At 42.1% G+C, this 21,801-nt stretch overlaps 1 protein-coding gene across 2 annotated transcripts; it reads right to left on the bottom strand.

Annotated features, from left to right (window-relative positions):
- Positions 1 to 1,793: 1,793 nt before the first annotated feature.
- On the bottom strand, positions 1,794 to 21,427 carry TRAF6 (TNF receptor associated factor 6). Of its 2 annotated transcripts, none has more exons than XM_062196291.1 (7): positions 21,228 to 21,427; positions 15,355 to 15,672; positions 10,748 to 10,898; positions 8,978 to 9,136; positions 7,801 to 7,872; positions 4,225 to 4,302; positions 1,794 to 3,624 (listed from the first exon to the last, which is right to left on the bottom strand). In XM_062196291.1, exons 2-7 carry the CDS (start codon positions 15,648 to 15,650, stop codon positions 2,758 to 2,760), a joined length of 1,623 nt encoding a protein of 540 aa, XP_062052275.1. In that variant the 5' UTR covers positions 15,651 to 15,672; positions 21,228 to 21,427; the 3' UTR covers positions 1,794 to 2,757. The 2 variants fall into 2 exon arrangements, with proteins under 2 accessions (XP_062052275.1, XP_062052274.1); XM_062196290.1 differs by having other exon boundaries at positions 21,279 to 21,427.
- Between the last annotated feature and the right edge of the window lie 374 nt (positions 21,428 to 21,801).

Below are 21,801 nucleotides of genomic sequence, written 5' to 3'. Positions count from 1 at the left end.
TCCCATTTGGGCACTGGTTTGGGTCCTGGCTGTTCCACTTCTGATCTAGCTCCTTGCTGGTAGCCTGGTGGAGCAGTGGAGAATGGCCCAGATGCTTGGGCCTCTATACTCACATGGGAGACCTGGAGGAAGCTCCTGGCTTTGGATTAGTCCAGATCCGGCAGTTGTGGCCATTTGGGGAGTGAGCCAGCGGATGAAGACTTCTCTCTCTCTCTCTGTATCTCCCTCTCTCTAACTCTGCCTCTCAAATAAATGGATGAATCTCCAAAAAAAAAAAAAAAAAAAAAAAAGTGGGGTACAAAATTTGAAAAATGTAAGAAAAAAACTTTCCAGATTCTGAAGCTGAGTGGAGTCCTATCAAGTCTTCTACTTGGAATGACAGCTTGAGCATTTTTACTACTCCATATCCACAATGAATGATGTAAAATAGCTGGTTGGTTTATTATAAAATACCAAATGCTAAAGGTTAAAAATATCATTCATTTTAATTAAGATGTGACCCAGATAACAGACACTTCCTTAAAGTACAGTGTTAGTGTCGGCAAATAAAAAGTGAAACCAATTTTTTACCAGCAAAATCTTTTCATAAGTATTGCTAATGTTATGCTAGTTAGAAATTAATTTCTTAAGACAGAATTTTATGGTTGGAGGGAAGCTTAGAAAGATCTAATCCAACTTCTTTTACAGATGGGAAACATGAAGCCAAGAAAAGATGAATTTGAGCAAAAAACTTTAGGACTTGTGAGGTTAATAGGAAAAAAATAGCACACCCTTGTAACCAAGGCAGGAAATGACTCCTCTTAGTACCTGATACACAGACATGCTTTTAATAGATATTTGACCAGGAAACTTTTAAATATTATTTCCTTTTCATTGGGGGGAGGGGTTTAAGAATATTTTATGGCAACAGTTAATTTCTTTTTTGATAAAAGGACACATTTATTGTAGAAATTTTTTTTAAAAAAAATAAGAATGCACAAAGAAAATTAGGCATCAAAAATAGTTTAGTATATTTCCTTCAGGATTTCTGTATACAAATAAAAACTACCATTTACTTTTTCAATGGAACTTGGTAATTATTTATTCATTGAAAAACCACCACAGGAATGCAGCTGTGCAGGTTTTGCTACGGTGAGGAAGGAGCTGCCATGGTTTTCCAGAACTGGCCGGGGGCATAAACACACTGGGAACCAGAGGTGAGCCTTGTGGTGATGCTGAGCGCAGTGCAGGGCACACAGCCTGTGAGCAACTCACTGTCACTGTGTAACAAACTCACCAGACAGGGAAGCGAAAGGTGGGGTGGGAAGGGAGGGGAGAGAGGAAAGGAAAGGGAAAGGCCAAAGCGAGACCTGCCACAGCTGCCAGAACTCAAACGAGAGTCTTCTCCACAAACTAGCACTCTTGGCTTCCTCTTAAACACTGGTCAGGGGCTGAGCTGGCCTCTCTGGAGGAACAATACCATCTCTCATGACCAGACAGCTTTTGAAAACCTTATGTAGACAGCATCGTGGATGCAGCCTCTTAAATTCTTTTTAAGTGCCTAGCTGTGGGACTCCCTGAGAACTAGATACCAGCACATTTTACATCTACAGGCCTTCAACAAATACACATTGGCAGAAAACCCATCTATCCATGTTAGGAACATCTGGCTACTTCAATATATTACACAGGACCCTCCTGTGACCTGCTGGATAGAGAACCTACTCAGGCAAGGCTGTGAGATGACCACCATGTCTTCCAATATCAGTTTAGTGACCCCTCAGGTACCTCCAAAGATGAAAAGTTTTAGGAAATTATCTTTTCAGGAAATCAATTTATTTTGGTCTATTGAACTAAACCAGAGAGTATTCAAAACAGCAGAAAAATTTCTGTGCATCTAGCTTCTGTCACCAGCAATGCTGAATCACTTCATTTTTACGTTGGTGACTGTGCGTGTAAAAACAGAAGACACGTACTAGGCTGTGGAATTCACTCTGCACTAAACAGACCAAGGGGTTCAAGGAACACAACCTGAGCAGCTCATATTTGCTGGTTCTCAACGTTACAAACCCTAGAGAAAATGCTACTTTGTGGTCTCAAGGAAACATAAGCAAGGCAGAATAGAACACTTAAACAAGTGATAACATGTTACACTAAATAAGTAAGGTTGTATTTAGGGTTTTAAACTAGTCCCTGAATATCCTCAGTTGACACCTCGGATGGGGGAAAATGAGAACTTAAGCTTTCCAAGGATTTTGGTTCAAATCCTCTGAAATCTATAGGAGGTCAATTAAAATGAGAACTCAACTCTCCAGAGCAGTTACTCTTCTTGCTGGCACTAGCACAAGGCAGTAGTGATTCTCATGTTTAATATATTACATATAACACCATAAAAATAAGCTCGAGTTTTAAGGAAAGTCCACTGTTACTAAATATTTGAGTTTCAGCAATCTAACTGTGGACTTTTTGACATGAAAGACACTGGAGAAAAAGCCCATGAAAGTACAAGAGAGGTATACTGACTGACCGAACAGCTGCGGCCACATGCCACAGGCACTTCGGATGGAATCTACCTGAAAGCGTAGATTCCCGAGGAAAAACTGCCTCAGACGCTTGTATCGGAAGTGGAAAGTGACCTTTCTAACAACATTCACTGGTGGGCATTACATCTTTCCCACTGTCTCCCCCTCCCCTTTTTTTCTGCTTGACGTGTTTGAGAACAGAGCAAGGAAAGGCACTATTTTCTTCAGACAGTTGTTTTGAACCAATGAGAAGTTGTTATACCCCTGCATCAGTACTTCGTGGCTGAAAACCCTCCCTCCGAAGGCTACCCATGTCGAAGCGGGTGGAGACTTCACAGCGCACTAATAACGTATCATCCTTTATAAAGGTTCTTTGTCGTAAGGCTTCAAGGTGCATAAAAGTTACATAGCCAAAACCTTTTGGGTTCCGTGGAATTGTGGGCCGCTGGAAGGCAAGCAACTCTGGTTTGGCATCCATTATCTCTTCATGGTTTTGCCTTATGGGTGCTTCAGACTGATCAAGAATTGTAAGGCGTATTGTACCCTGGAAGGGCCAAGGAAGGTGGCTGTCATACTCTCCTTGCATTGTATGGACAAAGAGGGATATATAGTTTGCACAGCGCTGAGCAGTTGGTAACTGAAGGTGCAAGCGCATGCAGAGTTTGTATCCGGGTTTGCCCGTGTAGAATCCAGGGCTATGAATAACAACAGGTTTCTCCTCTTCTTGAGATTTTAAATGCATCCCAAAGTTGCCAATCTTCCAGATGTAAATTCCATTACACTGTTGTGCTTCAATTTCAGCAACTTTGTCCTCAAGGGTTCGAATAGTTCTTTTGAGCTCACTTACGTACATGCTCTGAGTTTCCATTTTTGCAGTCAGCTCCCTAATTTGATGATCTTGTCTTACAAGGCGACCCTCTAATTGCTGAATAGTTTCCTGGAAGTTGTGGCCCTCTGGATACCCAGAGGGAACCCGTGGCTGAGAAGGAACATCATACTGGGGCACATCACGTGGAGGTATGGGAGTTAAAGCAAGGTTCAAACTATGAACAGCTTGGGCCAACATTCTCATGTGCAACTGGGTTTTCTCTTGTAGGTGGCGTGCCAAGTGATTCCTCTGCATCTAAAACATCAAGCAGAAGCCTTAGGTGGGGAATAGATCCTTTGAAAAGTAGGATAAAGACCGAGTCAGGCTAAAAGAAGAGGTTCTAAGTACCATGATCACTTCCTTTACTATTCTACTTCATCAGATTCCATTCAAGGGGATGATCCTGCCTCTTAATTCTCTGAAACACGGAGGCTATCTGGCAAATACTCTGTCAGCTTTCAGTCAGATACATCGCATTCCTACCTAAACAACATCAGAATCTACATCACTCTTTTCTGACTCTGAGATGACTCCCTCTTGTCTAAGATGAATGGTGGCACCTACCTCTTTTGGATATCTCCGAGGTCTTATTCACTATCCCCTCTCTCCATTATCTTCAAACATTCCCTTCTTCTAAATCCTTTCCGAGTACAATCACCAAAAATTTTTAATCTATTAATGCACACATCATGTTGTGTCAAGTCAGCTTTAAGCACTGCTAAATGTGCCTTTGCTTCTGCCCGCAGCATTCATATCTGGCTCTACATTATACGATTTATCACACTGTTTCATAAACATAACTATATAACTCTATATTTTTTATTTTATTCAAGAATTAAAGAAAATGTAACTTACCTTTTCATGGCAGCCAAAAGTACTGAATGTACATGGAATTGGAGCGGTAGGGCAGTCTAGATCATAATGATTAGGCATCTGAAAATCAGAACAAAGGGTGAAAAATGTTTTTATCTGCGTATTAGAATGAAAATTAGATTTCCTATAAACAAACCTGTGTATTGCCTATGGCTGCTTTTGCACTACACTGGCCAAGTTGAGTAGCTGTGACAGAAATGTAGCCCATAGGGACCAGTGCTGCAGCATAGCGGGTAAAGCCACCACCTGCAGAGCCAATATCCCACATGGACTCTGGTTTAAGTCTCAGCTGCTCTACTTCTGATCCAGCTCTCTGCTGTGGCCTGGGAAAGCAGTGGAAGATGGCCTAAGTCCTGGGGCCCCAGCCACCCATGTAGGAGAGTTGGAGACTGGAAGAAGCTCCTGGCTCCTGGCTTTGGATTGGCACAGCTCCAGCCATTGTGGCCATCTGGGGAATGAACCAGCAGATGGAAGACCTCTCTCTCTCTGCCTCTCTGTAACTTTGCCTTTCAAATAAATAAATAAACCTTTGAAAAAGAAACATAGTCCATAGAGTTTAAAATATTTACATCTAAAAGTTACAAATCACTCAAAATTCACTTCAAGGAAATAAATTTGTTCCTATTGCTGGGAACTGGCACCCTCTAGTGTCATTTTAGGAAAAAACACCCTCTGACAACAACTGCAAACTCAGTAACTCAACTTAGTCTTTCACTGTGGTCTAGGGTATTCAATGGACACCAGTTTACTAAATGCACTGAAGCCACGGACTATATTCATTGCCACCCTCATGACCAACTTTCATAAATCATTTTACCTTTTGCTAATCCAAGCATATTTTAGCTATACTAGGGAGACTCAGGTATAAGAAATGTACTTCAAACACATTTAATAAAAGCTTAAAAAGTCTCAGCCTTAAGGTGAGATTCATTACAAAGAATCATGTTCTTTGAAACTGTTGCCAAATTCTCTTTAGAAATTTACTTTGGTGGGGCTGGCATTGTAGTGTAGTAGGTTAAGCCATGGCATGCCAGTGCCTGCATCCCATATGAGTGCAGGTTCATGTCCCAGTTGCTCTATTTTCAATTCCTGAAATGTACATGGGAAAGCAGCCAGGATGGCCCAAGTGCTTGGGCCCCTGCACCCAAGTGGGAGACCTGAATGAGGTTCCAAGCTCCTGGCTTCAGCCTTTCCCAGCCCTACTTGTTATGGCCATTGGGAAGTGAACCAGTGAATGAAAGATCTTTGTCTCTCCCTCTCTGTAACTCTGCCTTTCAAAATAAATCTTTAAAAAAATTAAAAAAGAAATTTACTTTGGCTATTGTTGTATAGTTGCTATTTCAAGCAGAAAGTTTAGAGATCACTTAACCCATTCTTTCATTTCTCATTAAAAGGCTTATTTACTTGAAAGGCAGAGACAGAGAGAAAAAGAGGGAAGAAGGGGCTGGGCCAAGCCAAAGCCAGGAATTCCATCCAGGTTTCCCATGTTGGTGGCAGGGACCCAAGCACTTAGGCTATCTTTCACTGTTTTCCCAGGTGAGCTGGATTAAAAGTGGAGCAGTTGGGGCCTGAACTGGCACCCATATGGGATGCCTGGTGTTGTAGGCATTGGTTTACCCCATTGTACCACAACACCAGGCCAAATCTTTCATTTCTCTTGCTCTTTTTTTTTTTTTAATAAAGATTTATTTATTTGAAGTCAGCGTTACAGAGGTGGAGGGGAGGGAGGGGGAGGGAGGGAGGGAGGGAGGGAGGGAGGGGCAAAGGTCTTCCATCCGCTGGTTTACTTCTCAGATGCACAGACAACCAAGGCTGGACCAGGACTAAGCAAAGAGCTTCATTTGGGTCTCCCAAATGAGTGGCAAGGGCTCAAACATTTGGGCTAACTGTTGCTGCTTTTCCCAGGCCATTAAAAGGGAGCTGGATCAGAAGTAGAACAGCTAGGACATGAAATGGTGCCCGTATGGGATACTGGCAATGCAGGCGATGACTTTACCCATTACACCACAATGCTGGTCCCAATCCTTCATTTTTTTTTTTTTTTTAAATTTTTGACAGGCAGAGTGGACAGTGAGAGAGACAGAGAGAAAGGTCTTCCTTTTGCTGTTGGTTCACCCTCTAGTGGCTGCCGCGGCCGGCGCTCTGCGGCCGGCGCACCGCACTGATCCAATGGCAGGAGCCAGGTGCTTCTCCTGGTCTCCCATTGGGTGCAGGGCCCAATTACTTGGGCCATCCTCCACTGCACTCCCGGGCCACAGCAGAGAGCTGGCCTGGAAGAGGGGCAACCAGGATAGAATCCGGCGCCCCAACCGGGACTAGAACCCGGTGTGCCGGCGCTGCTAGGCGGAGGATTAGCCTATTGAGCCGCGGCGCCGGCCAATCCTTCATTTCTTAAGGGCAAACCATCTAGAACAGGGATCAACAAACTTTTTTGTTAAGGGCCAGATAATAAATGTGAAAAATCAGCCATACAAATAAAAACATGGGCGTAGATGTGTAGCAATACAACTTGATTTATTAAAAAAGGTCAGGGCCAGATTTGGCTGGTGGGCAGGTTTAATCACTGATCAACTTACCAGAGATCAGCAAGCAAATTAATGGCACAACCAGGATCAAAACGTTCTGATGCTTAGCCTAGGGTTTTGTCCTACATTATATTTTATTTCTGCTAGGTTTAAATGTGCTACATAGCTTCCTTTATATATTGACAGAGCAAAAAAAGAAAACCAGGCAGATGGGATTTTCTAAGTGAAAAAAGTTTAACACCTTCAAATTAAGGCTTTGTAAGGAAAAAAAACTAAATGACTCGCGTTACAGACAAATGGAAAAGTTCAGTAAAGTGACAGGTCTTGCTGGCTTCTTCCTAATAAGGTAATCAATAATGATCTCTGGGACTGCAACTTTATAGGTGAATATTTAGTGAATAATATTCACATATTTTGGTTAACTCCCCAAATGTCAGAAGATAGCAATCAGATGGAATTTTCCTTTCTTTATTAGTAATCCAAATGTATAGCTTCGTTTTGCTTTTTATTATTACCAGTTCTGACAATGTCCTGTCAGTGGCCTCTAGGACAACTCAACATAGGGAAAACAAATTCTGAGAATCTCAAAACTTCCCTAAATGCCTTAGGGGATGCAACTACAAATACTGCTCTGCTATTGAATAGACTGCTTGCTTCTACTTCATTGTTCCCTCTCTCAGCTGGTCTCTGGACACCTAGATCCACATTCTACACTGTGTAAATATGGTTTTTCTTTCTTTAAATGGGACTCTTTCATCTGATTATTTTTACCTCAAAATTACCTGTTTTTCTTGGAATTTTTATGAATTCACGTAAACAGGTATTATGCTGTTGACTACGAATCTTAAGTACTGCAAAGGGCTGGATTTTTTGTTCTTTTGAAAGTTTTTAATTAATTTATGTGAAATATTTTCACACAGCTCAAATACTTCTTCAACTATATTCACTTTGCCTAACTTTTTTTCAATTAAAAAACTAACTTGCTTCTTTAAACTATTTTTGGAAATAGTAATTTATTAAAAAGTCATTATACCTGTTCTCTGATGAGCATGGTATTGCAGTATTCACAAATGACATTTGCCAAAGGACAGTTCTGGTCATGGATCTAAATTTTAGGAGAAAGATAAGCACATGAAACTCTGAAAAATCAGAAACACAAGTCATTTATATAAAAAGTATTTTTCTCACTGTATACAAACTAAGAATATCAATTTATATGAAGCAAAAATGTGAGAATATACAAAAGATATTTTCTCTCCTATTACTAGTGTAATGAGGTTCATTCAATCTTCTAGTTTTTTAAAGGAATATGGTAGTATGTAAAAGAATTTTAGAAATCACTTTCTTTCAACTGGTGGCATAGTATCTGTGACTAGCTAGGAAACCATGTACCAACACTATACTTCTGTAAAAGCAAACTTCTAAAAATTTTCAACTGTATGACAATTTAATTAAAACTTGTCAGTAGATTAAAGTACAAAGCCATATCAGGGCATGAGACTTTGGGTGCTCAGCTTCTCGTATGCCCCACAAGGGTGATCTTGTTTTCTGAAATACAAGGTCTTCAGTTTAGTTGATGCACTGAGAAATAGTTAAGTCCATCTAATTAATTGAAGTTAAGGAAGGAGAAGTCAATTTGCTCTAATCACGACTGAGAATTCCCTAAATTTTTAGCAAATTAGTTGAGTTTTAAAAAATAATTAATGCATTTAATTTCCTAAGAAAGTAGGAAAAATTATCAAAACAAATTTACAAGTTTAAAGAAATAACAGTTATAAAAGAATCTAAGTTATACCTAGGTTATTATAGTAACAAAGACATAGGATAGGAATCAAGGATTAGAATTTCAGTGTTAGCTTTGCTAGTGACAATAATAATAATACAAAACTACTTAACCTCCCTATATTTTAGTTTCTGAATGGAGTAACTGCACTGTCAAGTTGATGCTCTCAGGTGCCTTGATACAGCATATGCCTTTCCTAGAAGCTTTTGTTCCTTGCAGATCTACGGTAGTGGTAGGAAACTAATACAAACAATGTTTCCTAATAAGCATATGCAAATTAAACTCTATTCTTATAAACAATCACTAAAATCACTTATTGAACTTTCTTTCTTCAAAATCAGCTTCTCCAAAATTGATTATGCAGACTCTTGAGTTGAAGTCCTTCTTTTTTAAGTAGTGGAATTAACAAATCCAAGTTGGTACATGCCTCTTTATCTTCAAATGCCATGGATACTGCACAATTTATACAAGAAACTTGTCTCCTTGGACAATCCTTGAGGATGTGAGTATTAATTTGGCATTTCTGGAAAGGACGTTGGCATTGAGGACAATTCACAAGAGCAAACCCACAATGTGCTTGATGATCCTACAATAAGGAAAAAATAATTGATTAGTATTTGTCAACTCTGAAGAAGTTTTCTAAAGATAACCTAAGAATACCCTATTCTCTTTCACAGAATTGGCAACTGAACCTATTCTGCCTAGTACACACCACAGAATCATTCACATTATGAAGAAAGGCATTTTGAAATTCATGTATCCAATTAGGGAAGAGAAATGGAAAGCAATCAGTTTTCTGATTGTTAATTCAGTACTATGTCAAAAGGGACACTCTTCCAACAAGAGCTAAGGAAAAAGAGCAAGTGGCAAATTTGCTTGAACATTTAATTTCAAATAGAACATTAATAATACTTAAATTTTAATAAAAATAAAAAACACAAACCTAAGAACCAATTTGTTTACAAGTAAATTATATTATTTGAATTTAGTTGATTTCAAACTACAGGAGTATGCTACTTAGTTCAGAGTAAAAAGTATAACTTAGAAAAATACAGAAAAAAATGATAAGGATACTAAGAGGATGGCTACATGGGACTTAATGCTTATTTCAAAATGCAAGAAATGAAGTTATTTGATTAAAATGTGACATTTGTATAGGGGCCGGCACTGTGGCATAGTGGGTAAAGCCAACGCCTGCAGTGCTGGCACCTGACATGGGCACCGGTTTGTGTCTTGGCTGCTCCACTTCCAATCCAGCTCTGCTATGGCCTGAGAAAGCAGTAGAAGATGGCCCAAGTCCTTGGGCCCCTGCATCAGTGTGGAGACCCAGAAGCTCCTGGCTTCAGATTGGCGCAGTTCTGGCCGTTGCGGCCATCTGAGGAGTGAATCAGCGGATGAAAGACCTCTCCCTCTCCCTCTCTCTCGTGAATCAGCAGATGGAAGACCTCAACTCCCCCCCACCCCCGCCCACCTCTCCTTCTCGTTCTGTGTAACTCTTTTAAATAGATAAAGAAATCTTAAAAAAAAAATGTGAGCCGGCGCCATGGCTCAACAGGCTAATCCTCCGCCTTGTGGCGCTGGCACACTGGGTTCTAGTCCCGGTTGGGGCGCCGATCCTGTCCCGGTTGCCCCTCTTCCAGGCCAGCTCTCTGCTATGGCCTGGGAGTGCAGTGGAGGATGGCCCAAGTCCTTGGGCCCTGCACCCAATGGGAGACCAGGAGAAGCACCTGGCTCCTGCTTTCGGATCAGCGCGGTGCGCTGGCCGCAGCGCACTGGCCGTGGCGGCCATTGGAGGGTGAACCAACAGCAAAAGGAAGACCTTTCTCTCTGTCTCTCTCTCTCACTGTCCATTCTGCCTGTCAAAAAAAAAAAAAAAAAAAAAGTGACATTTATATGTGAAAGGCTCTTGGCTCAGTTTTACTAAAGATAATGCTCACCCCCAAAACTTGTAGAATAATATGAACTTCTGTTTTATTACTCCTAGGGCAAAGCCAGGGTAGATGGAATGGGAAATGTCTCATTTTTACTTATATTTATATTTAATAATCCAGAGGCTGGTGTTTACTAATTCAGCTGGAATTAATTAACCAATTCTATGTTAGGTACTGGTAACACAGAGATGGATACAGCAAAGTCCCTATTCTCTAGGAATCATCTTTCACACACACCAACAGTTCTTAGAAAATAACTTTAGTACCTCAAGATGCCTCAGTTCCATCTTGTGCAAACAACCTTCATTTGGACACTTCACTGTCAGAGAAAGAATCTCTCGCTTTGCAAAATTGTCAGGAAATAGCTGATTTTCCAACAGTATTTCATTGTCAACTGGACATTTGTGGCCTGCATCCCTAAAAGGTAAAATAAATACAAGTAGATTTCAACATACACATTAGAAAATTCAAATTTTAATTCACCACCTATAAATTCTCAATTATTATTTTCTATGGAAAAAATTTTAACACATTATACTCTATAATATACCAAAATAAACTGTCCTTCTATGCATGGATTACAAATTGTTCTTTTATGAAATGAGTACAACTAACACCACGTCACCTATCAAACTATGAGATTACAGCTTGGGGGTTAGAGTCAGCTAAGAAAAAGAGAAAAAAATAAACAAAATCATATTTAGATTGGCCTAAAATGAGGTGAAAGTTAAGACCGGGAATTCTGGCCGAGCCATTCCATCAGCACCTGTATGGTATACTTGTAAAATGGAATGTGCTGTCCACAAGACTAGTAACACGTCTAGAGTGTACTGTGCAGTTAGTAAGTAAAATGTTAAACGGTTAGCAGCATTTTACAGTTTATTCTGAAACAGTCACTGTGACACTCTAGTTCATGGGCGACAAACACTTCCCTTTATTTGTAGATCTAGGGTGCACGTTCCAGTGGCTTATTGTGTCTTATGATGGAAAAACCATCCTCAGGAATCCTGGGTGTGTCATTTCCCTTTGACTTTTTGGGAAGTCTCAATCTTCACTCACAAAACGTGATGGTCAGGTAGAATACAGGAGACTTAATCAATCCCACAGACACTTGCTATGTATCTCTGTACTCAACAGTTCAAGTTGCTACAGTAGGTAAAAAGCTTGCTGAAAAATGGAGTCTGTGTCCAGTGGCTCAGAATCAATAAAGGTGAGAGACCTTTATTTTCATGGGGCCTCTGACTGTAGTGTTATTACACTGTCGCATTTCTCTACAGAGCATAGAAAGTCATAAAAACTTATTGAAGTACATACTGTAAACTTAAAGTGATCCATGCTTAAGAGAAAGAACTTTATTAAGTAAATGGATAAACATTACCCACAGTACTAGCAATCACTCCAAAAGAAAATGGAGTTAGACTGAGATGAATTTTGATGCCTTAAAAGATTATAGTCAATGAGAAATTTCAGAAGAGTTCCTTTAACAACATGAAAGGCAAAATAAGAGGTCATTTCTAGCTTAGAGGGAGATTTAAAAAAATACTAAAAGCCTCAGACTTCCTTTTGTGGGTTTTACTTCCTTTTCAGACCCCCGTCCTACTACTTTCATGCTATTAAAAACTGATAGTGCGGTGATGTTTTGGTGCAGCAATTAAGATGCTTATATCGAGTGCCTGGGTTTCAGTCCTGGCTCTGCTCCCAATTCCAACTGCTTAATGCCCTGGGAGGCAGCAGGTAATGTTTTAAGCAGTTTGGTCCCTGCCACCCATGCAGCAGATCTGGATTAAGCACTAGGCTTCTGGCTTTGGCCTGGTTCAGTTCTGGCTTTTCCAGTATCTGGGAAGTGAAGAAAAGTCAACCATCTATAATATGGTTATTATTTGAACTTAAATACAACATAAATACAAATCATAACAAAAAGGGGAAAAGTTGAGTCTTTAACAACACTCTCATGAATATCCTAAACCAGTGGTCTCAACCAGAGGCAATTTTGCTTCCAGGGAGCATGCTGGGTCTCACAATTGGAAAGAGAGGTAATTATTGGCAACTGGTGAACTGAGTTCAGAGATGCTGCCAAAGTTTCTACAATACACAGCACATTCCCAAATATCAACTGTGCTAAGCTCAAGAACTACACAGACCTTGTTAATTCAACACTGGGCAACACATTTCTCCCCCCCAAATTGAAACAAGAACCACGTTCACCTGTAACTCAGATTAAACCAGGTCCCAAATACAGTTAACCTAATTCAAGTTTTACACATAAGTTATTGTAAAAATTGAGATTAAAAACCTAGGAGATTGGGGCCCCTGCTGTGGTGCAGTGGGTTGCTGCTGCTTGCAATGCCAGCATCCTATTATGCTGGTTCAAGTCCTGGCCACCCTACTTCTGATCCTGCAGCTCCCTACTAATGCACCTGGGAAAGCAGCAGAAGACGGCTCAACTATGCAGGAGGCCTGGATGGAGTTCTAGGTTTTTGGCTTCAGCCTGGCCTACCCCAAAATGTTGTAGCGATTTGGGGATGAACCAGCGGACGGAAGATCTCTGTCTTTTCTTCTAATTCTGCTTCTCAAATAATTAAAAAAAAACCTTAGCAGATTAACAAATAACTAGAGAAGGAAGATTTAACCCACTAAAGAATGATCCTATCAGGATACCTAGATGACTACTTATTGAAGAATACAAATGTGTCCTCCTCCTTTTTTTTTTTGGACAGGCAGAGTTAGTGTGAGAGAGAGACAGAAAGAAAGGTCTTCCTTCTGTTGGTTCACCACCTAAATAGCCACTATGGCCAGCATGCTGTGGCTGGCGCACTGCGCCGATCCGAAGATTTTTGTCTTGTATACAACTCCTTAATCTAGGTCGGTGCTGCGGCTCACTAGGTTAATCCTCTGCCTGTGGTGCCGGCACACCGGGTTCTAGTCCCAGTTGGGGCGCCGGATTCTGTCTTGGTTACTCCTCTTCCGGTCCAGCTTTCTGTTATGGCCTGGGAAGGTAGTGGAGGATGGCCCAAGTGCTTGGGCCCTGCACCCGCATGGGAGAGCAGGAGGAAGCACCTGGCTCCTGGCTTCAGATTGGCACAGCGTGCACCGACTGTAGCGGCCACTTTGGGGGTGAACCAGCGGAAAAAGGAATACCTTTCTCTGTCTGTCTCTCTCTCACTAACTCTGTCTGTCAAAAAAAAAAAAAAAAAAAAAAGAACTCCTTAATCACCTGAAAATACTCCCATTGACCTTTTAAACATAGTAGAATGTATCTATTTCCTAGGAAATGAAGAAGTTGAGTCAATTGTGAGGATGTCATTCAGTTAAAGTAACCGTAACTTACTGAGTACTTCTGGTGGGTCAAGCACATTGCCAGCATTTGAGAAGTATCAAATCAAACAGATCTAAACTTTTGCTCTTAAGGAGCTTATCTTCTAGTGGGGTGAGTATGCAATAAACACACAAATTATCTAGTGTTTCAGACCGCAAAAGTATTAGGGGAATAAAAGGAAAGTAAGGCTTAGTAGGGGAAACTGGGAGTGGGGTAGGAGATAAGGAGGGAAGAGGCATGCTGTGATAAAAATAGGACAGCCAGGGGACCTATGAGAAGGAGATAGTTTTCTAAGCAGAGAGAACAGTTAAAGCCACACACACAGGCAGGGATGTGCATGACATGTTCAAGTGACAGCAAAGAGGGACTGTGTGGAAGGAGAATACGAATAGTAGAGATGAAATGAGAAAATAGATCATAGGCCTATCATACAGGGCCTTCGAAGGACTTTGGCTTTTATTCCTCCATTGCAACGTTATGAACGGACATGACATCACCTTACTTATTTTATCAGGTTCACTCTGGCTGCTGTAAGGGAATAGACAGGAAGACATCAAGAGTAGGAGGGAGGCCTGGTAGAGCTGATGGTGAGTCCTAACAGGGCAGTGCAGTAGAAGCACTGAGGTTTGGATTATGGATGTTTTATAAAGGTAGAGCTTTCAGTTAATATTTTCTTTAAAAAAATGTTTATACTCTACTTCCCATCCAGCTCCCAGCATGATGCACTTGAGAAAGCAGCAGAAGATGGCCCTGCACCCACATGGGAGACCTCAATCTCTTGGTTTCAGCCTGGCCCAGGCTCCACTACCCCAATTCTGCCTTTAAATACATAAATAAATCTTTAACAAAATAACTGATCACTTACAGAATTAGCCCTCTTTGTATGTCTGAGGTTACCATATTCTAGTAGCACCATCCTTTAAGATACATTTAAAAATATTATTTTCTCGGCTGGTGCCGCGGCTCACTAGGCTAATCCTCCACCTTGCGGCGCCGGCACACTGGGTTCTAGTCCCAGTCAGGGCGCCGGATTCTGTCCCGGTTGCCCCTCTTCCAGGCCAGCTCTCTGTTGTGGCCCGGGAGTGCAGTGGAGGATGGCCCAAGTGCTTGGGCCCTGCACCCCATGGGAGACCAGGAGAAGCACCTGGCTTCTGCCATCGGATCAGTGCGCCAGCCGCGGCAGCCATTGGAGAGTGAACCAACGGCAAAAGGAAGACCTTTCTCTCTCTCTCTCTCACTATCCACTGTGCCTGTCAAAAAATATAAAAAAAAATAAAAATATTATTTTCTCAAAGCACAGAGTCATATGTTTGTCTGCTTTAAGACTGCTTTAGGATGACTATTTTCTTATTTATCTGAGGGTCATGGCAGGGAAGGAGACAGAAGTCACTATTCATATTGTAATAGGAACTGGGATAAGAATCTAAGTTTCTCAATTTTCTGTCTAGTGCTTTTTCTTTAAGCAGCATCTCATACATGAGACTACCTTTGGGATGTCCTGTGTTCTATACAATCATGTTCTCTGCATTTGGTTCTGTTACAGGACACCATTCATACCTTATTGATTTGATGATGCAGGCTTTGCAGAACCTATGGCCGCATGGGGTCTGCACTGCTTCCCGTAACGCCATTAAGCAGATGGGGCATTCATACTTGCTTTCCAGGGGTGGGTCGAACTCCACATCATATCCCTGGATGTCTTCCACAAACGAGCCAGAAAGGTTCCCCGTGCTGGCAGTCCCACTCACACTGTCATCTTTGGCTGCAGCACTGCAAGAGCTGGCCATGGCCGCACAGCAGTCACTTTCAGACTGGCCAGATCCACAGCTGTTTTCACAGTTTAGCAGACTCATTGTAACTTAATTATCAAGTGCTCTGTAAAAATAAGAAAAAAAAAAAGGGGGGGGGGGCTTAAAATACATGTACATACATGTACATACAAACATATATTATAATTTACCTATACAAGTCAACTTTTAGATTATGTCCATTAGCTGTGTTAATGCCATTTATAGAAATCTTAAAACGTGTCTTGAATTTTGCTTCATGACTGCTATTTTCTAGTAAGTTACCTGATTCTCTCCTACAATAAATATTTACCATCATTTATGCGAAGCATTTGGAGCATGCAAAGAAGGCTGTGTTCTTTAAGGAGTTTATGACCCAGCAGAATGCCAGAATATAAGATTAAAAAAGAAAAGTACTTCAATTGTAATACTCATCCAGATCATAATTATCTGTTTATATGTCTGGTTCCTGTGACAAGAATTTAATTTTCATTTCCATACCCTCAGTACAGGGTACAAGATTTTTTCATTTAATAGGTGTCCATTAAGCATTTGCTAAAGAACTTAATCATATTAATGCTGTTCCTTCAAGCTTCTTGAGCTGCAAAGTACATCGAGCCGGCAGTGTTAGGAAGAACAGTGCACAAGGAATCGGGTGACCATGTGCCACTACTGGATCTGTGATTTGGGACAAGTTACTTCATTCTTTGGATCTTGGTTTCCTCTTCTAGGTCTAAAACTGTATGAAGACTTCCAAATGCTCATCTTGGGGATTTCTACTATGTGGAAAGAATGGAATTCAAAAAGTGTATCTTTATGTTCTTCTGCCTTCAGTCAGGTCAAATGACTATGTTTCATTATTGATGACTGGAAAAACAAGTGAGGTTTTGTTTGTGGAAAACTATGGCTTTCATGCGAAGGGATATCTTCAAATCCTAAACTGTCAAGGCTCTTACAAGTGGGAAACTAACATCTAAAAATAATTCACAGCTCATGTAACCATGTCTCTGAAATGTCCTAATGTGCCAGATATAGTTCCAGAAGCAATGCAAGGCTTCAAGGTGATATGGTAGGCAATGATCTCCCTGGCCGTCTCATTTTTTATATAAAAATCCTGGCTGCTGCTTTTCCTAATAGAGGCTAGAGTAGGCCTCATTTTTTTCCCCCCACCATTACAAATACCTTTCTATTCTCCACAAGAATTTGAGTACCATTATGATGAGCACCTACAAAGACCATAGCACTGTTCTGGCTGGAAAGGTAGTGCTGTGAAGTGGTTTAGAGCTACAACTGGATGATCTGGGTTTAACTCTTATGCCATCCCTTGGTGTATGACCTGGGCAAGTCGTATGAGGGCACTTCAGAAGGTTCATGGAAAACTAATTTAAATGACAAGCTTACTTTAGTGCAAAAAAAAAAAAATTGATATTCATGCATCGCTTTTCCATAACACACATTTCATGAATGTCCTGAAGATGCTCTTGTATAACCTTTCTGTGCTTACTCATCTATAAAACGCTGATGACAACAGATTCCACCTGGGAGTTACTGAAAGGATTCAATTAATTAAGCACTTACTGCTTGGCAGTAAGGATGTGGTGCTATTATTATGTGCAGCTTTATATGGTATTTTATTTAATAGTTTTATTGTTTCCACTTATCATAAAGGAGGAACTATGAAGCTTAAAAAGGTTAAGTAACTTGCACAACTATCCAACTAATAAGTAACAGAACTGCAATCAGAACCCAAGTCTCCCTGACCCCAGAATCCATGCACTTTGTACTGTGCTGTGTTTTGATGAATTTGTGTCCATGAAGTGGCACTTAAATTTTATTTCCCTTTATTTACACCAGACTAAGGTGCTGATCACACCTACTTACTACATCTTATTAAAACATGAGTGTACAGCATTGGGTTGACAGAATCAGAAAAAAACAAAAGTCAAAACATTGGCATTTTGTTCTTGTTCTTTGTTTAGTTTGATATATTTTTGGAAAATTAAGAACTGTTCCCCAAACCTTGTCATTTCTAATGTGGCCTCTAGGGAGGGCTTATATGAATGGAAAGGAACAAATGCCAAGGTAAGGGTGAATAGCAGAACCGGTCATCATACTTGTGCCCTAAAATAGGGTACAGGATCCCCTCTATACTAATAAATGACCCTGCTGTGCCACACTAGGGTTTATATCCTTTGTTTTTCTCCTCCCCATTTGGATTGTGTACAGTTGGATTGTGTCCAATTGCTTCCTTAGGTAAACTTCCTAGAATTCTTAGGTGAAAGTTTGTTAACTTCTTAAGCTCTCTGATGGAAAATGCTAGTTACCCAGTGTATCAAAAGCTTTTTAATTTTCATTCCTGCAAACACAGTATATATGAGACAGCCCATTTTTGAGGCTTTTTTTGTTTTGTTTTGTTTTTTTAAACTTTGACAGGTAGAGTTATAGACAGTGAGAGAGAGAGAGACAGAAAGGTCTTGCTTCCGTTGGTTCACCCCCCAAATGGCCGCTACAGCCGGCACTGCACCGGACTGAAGCCAGGAGCTTCTTCCTGGTCCCCCACGTGGGTGCAGGGGCCCCTGGGCCATCCTCCACTGCCCTCCTGGGCAACAGCAGAGAGCTAGACTGGAAGAGGAGCAACCGGGACTAGAACCTGGCACCCATATGGGATGCCGGAGCCACAGGCGGAGGATTAGCCAAGTGAGCCACGACGCTGGCCCCAGAGATAGCCCATTTTCTATTCTCTTGACAAAGTGTGGTACATTTAAGTCTTTACTTTTGTTAAGCAAAATAACTATTAAAGAGAATTCACTATTTGTTATTTGGTAGTGGAGTACACATCAGGATGCCATCCAGGAGACAAAGATAAAAGTAACTGAGCTATGTCTACTTTTCCTGCCCAAATGTCCACTTTAAAATTCAGTTTATTAGATAGTCTATATACTGCCCCCCTTTCTGTTCAGTTCTAAAGGTTTGAAGGTTTTTGGTTTGAGGAAATCTTTTAAGCTAATGTGTTTCTAGTAAGACCTGTCTAATAAGCCAGAATCCCTTAAAAGGAACTCCACTGTGGGAGGACAGTGTAGAAATCTAGATGACTTCCAGTCTCACATTACTTTCCCCGCTTTAAGAAGTACCACAGGATGCCAGAGCTGTGGCATCGCGGGTAAAGCCACCACCTGTAGTGCCAACATCCCATATGGGCACTGGTTGCAGTCCCAGATGCTCCACGTCCCATCCAGCTCTCTGCTTGCCTGGGAAAGCAGTAGAAGATGGCCCAAGTCCTTGGACCCTTGCACCAGCATGGGCGACCCAGAAGAAGCTCCTGGCTCTGGACTGGCACAGCTCCAGCCATTGTGGACAATTGGGGAGTGAACCAACAGATGAAGACCCCTCTCTCTGCCTCTCCTTCTCTTTCTGTGTAACTCTAACTTTCAAATAAATAAATAAATCTTTAAAAAAAAAAAAAAGTACCACAGAAGCTTTATATCTTCTAAATAAATTTTTTTTACATAGTTTAAGTCTACAGACTATAGTCCCATGTAACAATACTGCAAAAGGAAAATTAAGTTGAAAACATTATTTTGAGGGCCATTTAGTATTTTTATGTTTATTCTTTCTCTTTGGCAAGTGAGGACATTCTTTCCCTTTATTTTTATGGATCACAATGAGTTAAGCAAATCATTCCCTTAATTTAACTATAATGAGTAGCTATGTTAATTAGCACTAAGTACAAAAAGTGCTTTGAGCCAGCTACAGAAGGGAAAAGAACATAAGCTGGCACCCATTGAGAAAACACTATGCTCTATCAGGTTCTTGTCAACCTCACGCAGTCACAGTCATCTGCTTCATGAGCTGCTACAAAAGCAGGCTGGAGATAGAACTTTTGCTTTACATAAACTAAAGTAACTAGAGTTAGTATGCTTTAGTGAAATAAAAATTTCTTGCAACATTTCTTCTATTCATTGAGTGTAGCTTTCCATAAGGATGGAACAAAGTTGAAATCATTCCTTGTATGTTAAGGTCTTCAAGATTGCAACTCTCTTCTTTTGCAGTTGTGAATCTAACATGTAAGCACTACTTTCAATAAATACTGTAGGATGTTAACTACTTATTTTGATGGCAAAATAAATAAATATTCAAAACAGGCTTGCCATAAATCACAATTTAAACCAATAAATTAGTATCTGGGTATCATAATGCGGAGAGTATATTGTTCAAGGTCCTGAGGTGGGAGTAGGTAGCTAGGGTGAGCCACAAAAGCTTATTCCTTTAAGATAAGCATAAGTTAATGAGACAAAGGTGCCAAGCTAAAGCAATCAACAAGTTATAACTTGAATGAGTCAATATTCAGTCAACTGAAATTCATACATGAATAAGCACACAGCTCATATAAAGTAAAAACATGTAAAAGAAAATACGGAGAAATTACTTTTACTTTGCTACTGCTTTTAGAAAGTGGAAATATTGATCAGCTTCTTAAACTCTAATGCCAATATGCAAAGACCTGCAAATGTGCTGCACTGGCCAAGAGCTCCTACAAAACATTCAACTATGGTGCCTTCATCTAAATTCAAGGGGCATTCCCCTTCCTACGCCAGGAGGCAAGCACTTGAACAACTTCTTTTGAAATCCAGGTGGCCAAAAATGTAGCAGCATCGCATATCCAAATCTATCACAAAAAAACCCACCAAAAACCAAAAACCAAAAACCTCACTTTGGGACTCTGAAACACTGGGGGGCAGACTGATGCAGGGAGACTCAAAAGGAGGCCACACCGTCCTGACCTCATCCCCTCCACCCTTCCTAGCGATCAAGGAGGGTGGATCAGCCGCGCCAGGGTCACGTCCACGAAGCCATCACTTGCAATCTCTTTACAACTTCTAGTTTCTAGACCTGCGTAGCAAGACGTTTAGTAATCTGCTCTCCCGAGAAACAAAAGCAACAAACACCATACATCCAAGCTGCTAATACTTTAGGTGCTTTCTGTTCACACTCAAGACAGTCCTGAGTCTCGGGTGGAGTTCCCCTCAAGCCAGCTACTAGGAACAGCTTTATCAACACCACGTCTGGAACAATCGCCTGAACCAGCCAGTGCAGGGGCGGGGAAGGAAACATTCGTGTCATTTGAATCTTTAAAAAAAAAAAAAATGCTGCCCGAGACCTCCACCGAGTTCAACAGGGAACCCAAAAATAGCCTTCCCATGACAGTGACAGACGGAGCCGGAGGGAACTTAAAGGGATTTTTTTTTTTTCCTTTTTAAGGTTTAAACTGGCAATGGCTTCGAAGGACGGGAAAATCCAGGAGGCAATTTCCTTTACTGTAAAGTGGAAAACGCGAGATGAGGAGAGAGAGGACTAAGGGGGCTGGCGTGGGATTTTCTCCGGGGAGTGCAGAGACAGAGGCAGGTGGCCAAGGGACCCAGGGAGGACTGCCCACCCGCGGGAAGCCAGGGGTCCAGGGAGGAGTCCCCAACCTGTGGGAAGCCAGGGGACCGCGGGCTGACGTCCACGACCGCGGGAGGCGACAAGTGCCACCTGCGGGATGCGAGGGGACTGAGGCAGCGCCCCCGACCCCCGAGATGCGAAGGGACGGGAGGCGGCGTCCCCCTCCCACGGGAAGCGAAGGGACGCGGGCCATGTCCCCACCTGCTGGAAGAGGCCTGCGCCGCGGGGAGGAGGCGACCGAGGCCGACTCACCGCTCCAGTGTGCCGGGCCGCCGAACAAGGCGAGCCTTGCGACTCCGCTCAGCCAAGGCGCCGGGAGAGGACCGACAGCGCGCTCCGAGGCCAGGCTGCCCCCGGCGCCAGCCTTCCGGCCCCAAGGCCGCGCCGCGACGTCCGCAGGCCGCCCGGAGACTGATTGCCCGCCGGGACGCCTCGGCTTCCGCCTTCCCCGCTGGCTGGGGGCCGTGACTGGCAGGGAGAGCGCGGGGTAGGGGACAGAGCGGCCGAGCCGGCCCAGCGCGCCCCCTGGCGTCGGTCCTCCGGGGCGAGCGGCTCCTCGGTCGCGAGCGGGTCCGACTATAGTCAACCCGGGGATGCGGGCTTGGATTCCCGCCTGTTCGCGTGTCGCACGTTGAAATGCTGAACTGATGTGTGCATGTGTGTGCGTGTGTGAATCTGTGTGAATGGGTGTGTCTTTGCGAGTGGGTGTGAGTTGTGTGGATGCGGGTGGGTCTCTATATCTGTGTATGTACATGTGTGTGTCTGTGTCACTGTG

This window comes from Lepus europaeus, chromosome 7, assembly GCF_033115175.1.
Source record: "Lepus europaeus isolate LE1 chromosome 7, mLepTim1.pri, whole genome shotgun sequence".
NCBI lineage: Eukaryota > Metazoa > Chordata > Mammalia > Lagomorpha > Leporidae > Lepus > Lepus europaeus.
Note: the sequence above shows the minus strand (reverse complement) of the source record. Positions and strands in the feature narration are given on the sequence as shown.

Coding starts and splice junctions, on each gene's coding strand:
- TRAF6 (XM_062196291.1), bottom strand. CDS start 15,650: ATGAGTCTGCTAAACTGTGAAAACAGCTGTGGATCTGGCCAGTCTGAA. Junction 7,873..8,977: donor TGGCATTTGAAGATAAAGAG/GCATGTACCAAC, acceptor CCTAAAATTTAG/ATCCATGACCAGAACTGTCC. Junction 4,303..7,800: donor CCATGCTCATCAGAGAACAG/GTATAATGACTT, acceptor TCTGATTTTCAG/ATGCCTAATCATTATGATCT.